Genomic DNA, 9,549 nt, shown 5'->3' with positions numbered 1-9,549 from the left:
AATGCTGTCAGCATGTCTTCAGTTTTTCAAGCGACAAGGGAAAAAGACTTAAGTACAGAATGTGGTGGTATTTCACAAACAGACATCTCTTTTGTTGTATTCCTTTGGTGTTCTTCCAGCTTGTGTCGCTAACTAGTCCAGTTTGTGACTGGCATTGGCTAGCACTTGCGTAAAACCCTGGGTGTAGAGGTCAGTAGAGCTATGCATTCTGACTACAGTACAGTCGCGTCATATGTGCATTTAACTTGCGCGAATTCAACTTTACGCGGGGGGGCGGCGAGGCTTCAGTTTGCGGTGGCGGCGGGGGGGTTTGGCAGCGGCCCCGCAGCAGCGGCAGGAGGTTTTGGAGGCAGAGGCAGTTGCCACTAGTCAAATCGCTGGCGATTTGACTATGTGCGATTTTCGCCTTACACGGTGACCTCGGAACCTAACCCCTGTGTAAGTTGCGACACACCTGAAATTTTTTTCAATACGACATTGTATAGGGTTAGATGAAATGAATGGCAAATAGTATTCAAATCAGATGACTGATATAACTTAGCAGCTGAGATGTCCTTAGAGTGAGGTGTCCACACATTTTTCACTCTATATGCACACACATCTAGCACATTCAAGTTGGAGAGTTTTCACTAATAGTGCCTATCAAGGAAATGCATTCTTTTGAGCTCTCATGCCTCTCAAGTCACCTTATGACTCCATCAGTTCTGAGATGAGTAAGTGTTTCAGTCCAGTCCTCCCGTATACTGTCTGAAGGGTGATGATACACACCAGTAGAACAGCAGGAGCCGTGGAAACAACCTGTAACTTATACTGTCTTTCTGCCCCACATAGTTAGAAGGCCACCTCTTCTACTACATGGCGGCAGCAGCATCTGTATTCACATAAGCAGTCTATTAGACTGCTTTATTGAGAACAGCAAACCAATCAGCCTCTAACTTCCTTGTCCTTCCCCTCTTGGAGACACTATTCCACTTCCTTGGTGCTTGGAAATCATTACAACAGACCAACGACTAGATTACACAGTAGAGTATGGCAGCATTTCTCAAACTTGGTGCCCCCCTACTTCACCCACGATTCCCCCAGCATTGCTTCTCCACCACTGATCCCTGCTGCTGCCATTTTCACCCACCACTGATTGCTGCTGTTTTCAGACACATACAATTGCCCAGAGAATTAAGTGGTTGTTTTACCTGTCGTTCTCTGAGATGTTGGACAAGTTTAGTCCATAATCCACCCTTCTTCCCATCTTTGGAGTCCAGTACTACCATGAGCCCCAAGGCATAGGGTTAAGAGAGGGCCAAAGTGGCACTGCCTTATAGTGTTTCTGTTGGAGACTTGAAGAAACGCAGGGTACATGTGCCAACAGGTACTGCTAGTGATAGCTTTTTCAAGTAGAATGAGCTGGCCTTGTAGACCCCTAGAATGGACAAGACACAAGCAATGCATCTGAAAGAACAACAGTTGAAGCAAAAGTAACTATTTTTTCCATTCCTTTTAAATATAAGGTGATGTTAAAGAAGATGGTGAAGACAAGTTGCTGCCCACAGAGAATAACAGTGTTAATGAGTCATTACAGCAAGAAACTGGTTGGGAAGAGGAGAAAGAAGAGGATTTTCCTACCTTCTTTAGTGTCATGAGTAATAGGTAATGCAGTCCCATAATAATGCAGGTCATAATATACTTTTGTACTAGTGATGGTTGGAGTAGGGCAGTCTAGTAGTTGAGCCCTGTCATTTAAATGCAACTTCATGTGGATTTTTTTTCTCTCTCCATTCCTATTTAAAATAGAACTGTTTTTTCTTTGCAAGAATATCTGGCAGCAATAATTGAACTCTAAGAAATTAGCCATTAATTATGATAAGGGGAAATTTTTATCCCAATAGAGAGACCAGTTTATCACAGATAGGTTGCAACCTGGAAGACAACTGTAATTAAACTACCATTCTGATCAAAGACCTTTATTTATATTTGCAGTCTACTGGGCGGTATTCACCAATAGCTTAAGCTGGCAGTGAAGTAAATGGAACTTGTTTATGCCAGTGACTCAATAAGTGTATAATTTGCTTCATTCGCATGAAGCAGATATGCAATGTAATTTCTCTCAAATTGCATGAATGGCAATATTTAAAGTAGTGATATCTTTGTTTGTAATGTTATCTCTAGGTTTAGTGATATTGAACTTCAAGAGGATGATGGCATACCCACAGAGGAATTTCTGCAATCATGTTATGCAATAGTGCCAGTCTTGGGTAAGCAGTTACTTGCTTTTGTTGTGGCAAGTGCATCCATTTAAGCCATGAATGCTCTTTGCCTGGTGGCCTAATAATGGTTGAAGTCATGCGTAGGCTCATTAGGCACCTGTACACTTGCCCCCAATGCCTGTTTTGACACGTTCTAATTAGAGCACGTTGAAGCTGACTTGATTAGCTCCGACAGCCTTGACGCCATGTGTATTCAGCATCCCCACACTTCAAAATGGTGGTGGGGGCACTTTAGCTAAAGCTTATCAAATGGGCTTTAGTTAAAGCACCTCTGCTGCCATTTTGAAGCTCAGGATGCTGAATACACGAGCTGTTATGGGTGGTTTGACTATAGCAGCTTCTGAGAGCCACTCTACTTAAAGCCTCCCTGCTCTCCCCCCCCACCCCTCACAAACCCCAGAGAACATATGAAGACACACATTAAGAGAATTCACTTCTTTACTCAGTTAATATCATATAAATATTGTTGAAAAAGACACCTTAATTGACTCGTGTGTATGTAGAAGTCTGTTCTATATAATTGCTGCTCTCTTCTCATCCTGGACCGATCACAAATGTACTTTGCTCACTGAATAAGTATCAGGATTTATAGGAGAGGAACTAACAGTCGTCTTCTTCAGCACAACAGGAGTGTGTGGAATGTCATGGAAATTCAACAAAACCACTACTGTCCTTTTCTTTTTTTTTTTTTTGCATGCCTTAACTATTAGATCCTCTTAGCTGCCCAACTCTAACTTTGGCCCTTCCATGGACATCTTCTGCATGGCACGCAAAAGTGCCACAACAGACATAGCCTCTGCACTTCATCAGCAATGTGAGGTCCCTCTGTACTGTCTACCCCAAACAGCAGAGCTGTAGTATGTGGGCTACATTTTGGCTCTGGAGTTTTAGTCCTGTTCTAAAAGAAAAAGATTTACCCCTTCTTATGGGTTTGGTTTTTTAATTTTGTTTGTGGGTGTGATCACTTGTGCCTTGCGTGCTGCCTGGCCCGTCGGGTGTGTAGCCCCTCCCCTCCCCTCGACTCTCCTGCCATGACTTTGATGTTAAACTATCAAGAGAGGGGGGTTTCAGTGGCGATCTTCCCGGCAGTCCCTCCCGATAGATGGCAGTACTCACAATTGCTTGACGCGATGTTCCACGGGGCTCTACCTTCCCTACCCCCCGTCCACTCGCCAACTGGGTGGATATCCGTAAACGGTGATTTTCGGCCCTGTAGGATGGCCCGGGGCCTGCCTTCCCTGGTCTCTTTTGCTTTTCCCCCTTCTCAGGGTTTTTTTTTTCTCAGAAGAAATATTCCCCTGAGGAGGAGAGGGCTGCGGAGCTGCCTCCTTTACCGCTGCCTCCTCTAGGGGGCTCAGATGCCTCCTTTGCCCTGCTGCCTGCAGAGAACTCCAAGGCTTCCTCTGGCTCCTCTACCACGGGGAGCTGGAGGGCTTCCCCTGCTCTGCCTCCTTCAGGGGTCTCAAAGGTTTCCCTTGCGCTGCCTGCAGGAGCCACGCAGCTGTGTTGCTCCCTTTCTGCGCCAGAGCAGCAGCACGCCTAGCGTGCTGCCTGCCAGCGCTCTCTCTCTCCAGCTCTCCCCCCGCCCTAGTTCTGGCAAGGCTTTTAAACTTTCCCGCAGTGGCCAATATGGCCGCCAGGATTGGTTCGGCTGTTTCCCATACCGGAAACAGCTGATTAAACAGCCGGCGTAATGCTGGTTTGTGTGGCTGTGGCCACGGTCCCCGCTCCTGCTCCAGCTGCCCTGCGGGAGGTAAGTTATCCCTGCCGGGGGTCTGTTTCTGAGGTATGGGGCCCGCGGGGGTTACCTTCTCCCCTTTGGGAGCCTGTGGTGGTGCCTCGCCGCCACAGTGGGGGGAAAAGGGGGTTCCATTCAGAAAAACTGTTGGAGAACAAAGAAATGGATGTTGCAGAGATGCGGCACTGGAAAATGGAAAAACTGGTTTGTTTCCTTTTTCTTCTAGACAAACTTGGACCAACAGTCTTTGCTCCTGTTAAAATGGATTTTGTCGGTAATATCAAGGTAATAGTGATTTCTAGCACTGATTTGTAAACAAAATGGAACAGAACTTTGTTGTTCTCCTTAAGATTAAACAGCCCAAATGGGTAAATATAACTACCAGTGTCTTTGGGTGCAGGCATTCAACCAAACGGAAGCAATTTGTGTACAAGGGAAGCAAGAATGTGGTATGCTTGAAGGATATAGAAATAGATAAGGCACATTGATTATGTAGGAATTTGTTGGGAAAGTTTGTATTAGGAGGTTTTGTAATATCAACCTAACACTGCTGTCTGCCAGGTCAGAATGCTGAAACGAATGTAAATTCTGTTCTAAAAGCACGCACTATCTTTTTTCCACACTGTCATTTTTTTTTCATCTATCCAGACTTTTTAAATTCGAAGAGATTCTCAGATATACAGCATTTTAGATAGTGTAGTTTAACAGTCTGTGCATATGACCTTGGATTTGGACGCATCTCACAATTATTGTGGAGTAAGTCGCCCTCCATTTTGCTTGGTTGTTAGGAGCGGACACATGATCCACTGTCCCAGTAGATACTGTGACAGTGCCTGGGCAAGAGAACTGGTGTCCTTTGAGCAAATGGCTACGTGTATAGTTGCTCCTTGCTTATGTAGGGGTAACTTTTTAAAATCTGGAATGTAGTGACCTATGCTGATATAAGGATGTGTGTTGTCTGCTCCAGTTTTACTAAGGAATAAAATCCAATTTATAGTTAATGTTGTGTGTCCATGTGCTCTGATTCTGAACTGAAAGGATTTTAAGGTATACAGTCAAGCAGTAGCTACTTAACCTTTGTTCATCGTATAGGCTAAAAATAAACATCCTTCTTTAAGCAGAAGCCAGCTAAACCATTAAGGACCAGATTCCTCAGATGGTACACCAATAGTGACTTACACCAGCTGGGAATCTGGCTCTGAATTTTTCTTTGATTCAGAGCTTTGAGAGGTTTTTAAGTGCTTAAAAAGATAAACTTTTAATGGGGAACAGAATGTAGTTGTTGACTAGTATGATACCAAGTAAGTAGTTTTTTTATTTACCCAGTGATTCTGTGTTGACGTCTTCCAAAAGGGTATTCTTTGGTGTGTAGCTCCTACCTAGGTTTATTTCAATAGGAGATGTAATAATTTAAATAGCCTTTATTTTTTTTCATCTCACCTTCAGTTTCCCTACTACATGATATTGTATCTGCTAGCACTGAGCTAGTGCATAAATCTTACAAGTTATAAAAACCAAGGACTGGGAAAGATAGAACTGAGTGAAAGTAACTCCTATTTCTGATTCAAAATGAGAGCTTATTCAGACTGTTTCGACCTCTGTTTTTGAAAAGGGTGTTGTCTGAAATGAGCATCTTTATGAAAATAACGTCAATTTAAGTGTTGTGATGACTTCTAATACAGCAAGGGTGCTCAACCTGTGGCCCATGGAGTCTTGTCATCCAACCCACAAGACTCCCCACAGGTGCAAACATTTGGCAGTGTTTATTGCTGTTCCCCTGCTGCCAAATTTCTAGACCTGTGGGAAGCCCTCTGAATGGATGGCACGGCCTTGCACGATGGATCAGATGAAGTGGGATCCAAGTGGCATGGTATGGGATGCGGGCAGTGATCCTGCAGGTCTACCCTTGAACAAGTGCCATGCCATTCATTGGGCCCACAGAGCCAAAAGGTTGAGTACCTCTGTAGTAGAGAATCTGCTGCACCAGCCGCTGTCAGTATTATGTTGCTTTTCTTTTGGGTGGAGGATTCTGAGCAGGGGGCCCTGCCTGAAAATCAAGTTAATCATAGATTCACAGATGCTAGGGTTGGAAGGGACCTCAACAGATCATCAATTCCAACCCCCTGCATAGGCAGGAAAGAGTGCTGGGGTCAGATGACCCCAGCCAGATGCCTATCCAGCCTTCTCTTAAAGACCCCCAAGGTAGGGGAGAGCACCACCTCCCTTGGAAGCCCATTCCAAATTTTGGCCACCCTTACCGTGAAGAGTTTTTTCCTGATATCCAGTCTAAATCTGCTCTTTGTCAGTTTGTGACCATTGTTCCTTGTTACCCTAAGAGGTGCTCTGGTGAACAGAGCATCTCCGATCTCTTGCTGCGTCCCCCTAATGAATTTGTAGGTGGCCACAAGATCACCTCTCAGCCTCTCTTGTGGAGGCTGAAGAGGCCCAGGTCCCTCAGTCTCTCCTCATAGGGCTTGTCCTGTAAGCCCCTAACCATACGACCCTCCTGGACCCTCTCGAGTCTATCAACATCCTTCTTGAAGTACAGCATCCAAAACTGGATGCAGTACTCCAACTGTGGTCTGACCAATGCCACATAGAGGGGAAGTATCACCTCCTTAGACCTGTTTGTCATGCACCTGCTGATGCATAATGAAGTACAGTTAGCTTTGCTGAATATGTGTGGTTAGATTTGCTGATGAGGGGGGAAATAGGGAAAATAGATAGGACTGCTTTACGGCCTGTTGCTGCCACTCCTTATTTAAGTGCTAGGTGGCTGTTAAGGCCCACCCATTTCTTTGCTTCAAATGTGGCATCTGTATCCCCATGTATATTACAAGTAATTGTTATGGGAACCATAATTTTTGCTATTTATGAGAGGCCTGGCAAATGGTCTATTTATTTGAGACGGAATTTTTTGTCTTTATAAAATGTAAAAAAAAAAAATGGTATAAATTCTGTTGCATTTTTCTTCAGAAAATAAATCAGAAATATATAACCAACAAAGAAGAGTTCAACACTCTGCAGAAGATAATATTCCACGAAGTGAGTGCTGAGGTAGCACAAATAAGAAACTCTGCTACAGAAGCCCTCTTGTGGCTGAAAAGGTAAATGCCTAACCTTTAATTTAATTTTAAGAAGTAACCAAGATCACTTCACCAGTGCTGCCTGAATGTAGGAAGCAGTTCTTGCAAGCTTCTTTGCCACCCACGTTAGTCCAAACTTGGGTTTAGATTTCCATGCCATGCAAATAATTTAAGCGCACTCTTTCTGCTAGCCAAGTGACAAAATAATCATGCTTGACTATTCGTGTTGGCCCTCTCGAGTCAATGATGGGACTAAGCTACAACACACAATCTGTCTTGCATGAGTGACTGGTGCCTCCTCAATCTGTGGGGGGCACCCGCACAATGGTGGCGGCCTTGTCAGGGAGAGCACCAGCCCTACTGACAGCATCAGTGTCGGCCGTCAGGGGTGGCACCCCCTACCAGTTGCGTATGCTGTCTTGCAGTACAGCTTGTTTAGGACAGCCCTTATGAGGGACTAAGAGGGAGACAGAGGATTTTAACAAAGCCATCTCACTATATACATTGCTACTTACACTGAGTTTTGTCTTATGAGTAGGCCAAAAAAGAGACTTCATCTTGTGTTGTCTCTGTGGAGTTCAGTAAGCCGCTAACATGGCAACTGTATTCATACTTGTTGCTAAAATGTCTTAGAACTATGTTCTTATGTTATGCAGCCTCAAAAATTACTTTTTGAAATAAAAATGAAATGCATTTTTGGTTCCTTCCTGACAGAGGCTTAAAGTTTTTGAAGGGGTTTTTGACAGAAGTAAAGAATGGTGAAAAGAATATTCAAACAGCTCTGAGTAAGTGCCAGTTGCTTTGTTTTTTTAATATATAATTGAGCTTTTTTTTCAATTTTAATATTACTGTTCCTGTTCAACTCCAACCTATAACTTCTCTGAAACCCATAATCTCATTGAAAATGCATCTTTAGAGAGAGCTACATTATTGGCAGCCCATCTTTCTGTAGTTGAAGGATAAGAATGAACATAGTTAGCATGTGCTTTACGCAGAAGGCAGATCCTTGTCTAACAAGAGTATGCCACCATTTCATTTTCTTCTGCCATTATCGGTAGGGTAATAAGGATGTTTACATACCACAAACATTACACATCTAATATAATATTGGAATTTGGGGGACACAGCATTTCTGCATATATGTTCTTGCATTTATTTTAATAAAAAGTAATAATATATTCAATACCACGTTAATAGTTTAGCTTGTTTAGAACCAGTTTCTTCCCAACCATTCTGGGAATGGTTGGGAAAAAATAAAGTCACCAATCCACATAGGAAATTTATAGTAATACCTTATGCTTTTCTAGCTTGTAGCTGGAAGAGGCTATGACCACAATTCATCAGTTAAATAAGTATCCTGCCTTCAAGCTGAGCACCCTCCTCTGCTGGCCATCTTGATCAACATGTTTGTACTATTCACCCTCAGTTTCTACAACTACATTTTATCTAAAAATGAAGCCTCATGATATAAAGAAAGCTATAACTGGCCAAAAATGTATTAGCTAGTCTACAATGCTTTGCTGTCTGCACCCAGTTGATGCAGACTCATATTCGTAATTCCTGTTATTCAGAGTCTTTCATCTGGATTGGTTGTGTCAGTCTGAGGGATCACCCCTCTTTTTGCAACCAGAACCTCCCAAGACAGCTAAAAACTTGAAACTGTTGATTAGCAGAGCATGAACATGGAGAGAGAGAACCTTCCTAGAATTCACTGTGTCAGAATTGTAACCATAGGCTGCCTTGCATTTGGAACTAAATACAGATCCTATCTTGGATTTAACTGTCCTTTAATTAGCTCTTATTGTGCACACAAAATATATCCCAATACTATATTGTTCTGATCATAAGATGACTCCACTTGTAAGTCAACCCACATTCTTGGCTGCAATTTTAGAAAAAATGACTTGTATTCAGAGAAAAAGTTATGACTACAGATAAAGCTCTTGAACTGCTGTTGGCCTTCCAAATCCCACAGGAGAATCAAATAACTAAGAAAAGGACCCAAAGGGTTAAACTCAGTAAAATGCTAAAAAAAAAAAAATTTAACTGAAAAAAATCTGACTAGCTAATTTTTAGAGGTGCACTGATACATCGATCCAATATTGCATCACCACCGATATAAAGAAAATTGTCTGTATTAAAGATTGGCCTGATATGGCTGATAATTTGGCTAATAAATGGCCTGTGCATGCGTAGCCACAATGCAACACATAGGCGGTGAGGGGCACAGCCTGGCAGCTTAGAGCATTGCCCAGCTGGTAAGTCTGCTGTGGTAGAAGGGGAGGGAAGAGGGAAGGGGCATGGGGGGTGGGGGGTTAATCTCCCCCCACCCTGCAGTGAGTGAGGGAGTGGGGCTGGGACAGGGGCTGGGTGAATTGGTGCCCAGCTGGGGCTGAGGGGCTGCGGGACAGAGCCGCGGCTCGTTTGTGGGGACTGGGGCGGCTCCCACCACTCGCCTGGCGGC

At 43.6% G+C, this 9,549-nt stretch overlaps 1 protein-coding gene across 4 annotated transcripts in view; it reads left to right on the top strand.

Moving 5' to 3' along the window:
• PLEKHA8 (pleckstrin homology domain containing A8) overlaps positions 1 to 9,549 on the top strand; it is a 44,544-nt gene that overhangs the window by 19,724 nt on the left and 15,271 nt on the right. For all 4 annotated transcript variants that reach the window (XM_025198943.1, XM_025198942.1, XM_014517960.2 and 1 more), the window contains 5 exons: positions 1,506 to 1,644; positions 2,164 to 2,249; positions 4,226 to 4,284; positions 6,976 to 7,106; positions 7,800 to 7,870. In XM_025198943.1, coding sequence (XP_025054728.1) covers positions 1,506 to 1,644; positions 2,164 to 2,249; positions 4,226 to 4,284; positions 6,976 to 7,106; positions 7,800 to 7,870 — 486 coding nt within the window. The remainder of the gene's footprint in view (positions 1 to 1,505; positions 1,645 to 2,163; positions 2,250 to 4,225; positions 4,285 to 6,975; positions 7,107 to 7,799; positions 7,871 to 9,549) is intronic.

This window comes from Alligator sinensis, unplaced genomic scaffold, assembly GCF_000455745.1.
Source record: "Alligator sinensis unplaced genomic scaffold, ASM45574v1 scaffold29_1, whole genome shotgun sequence".
Classification (NCBI taxonomy): domain Eukaryota; kingdom Metazoa; phylum Chordata; order Crocodylia; family Alligatoridae; genus Alligator; species Alligator sinensis.
The sequence above is the reverse complement of the archived record's forward strand: the minus strand, read 5'-3'. Positions and strand labels throughout refer to the sequence as shown.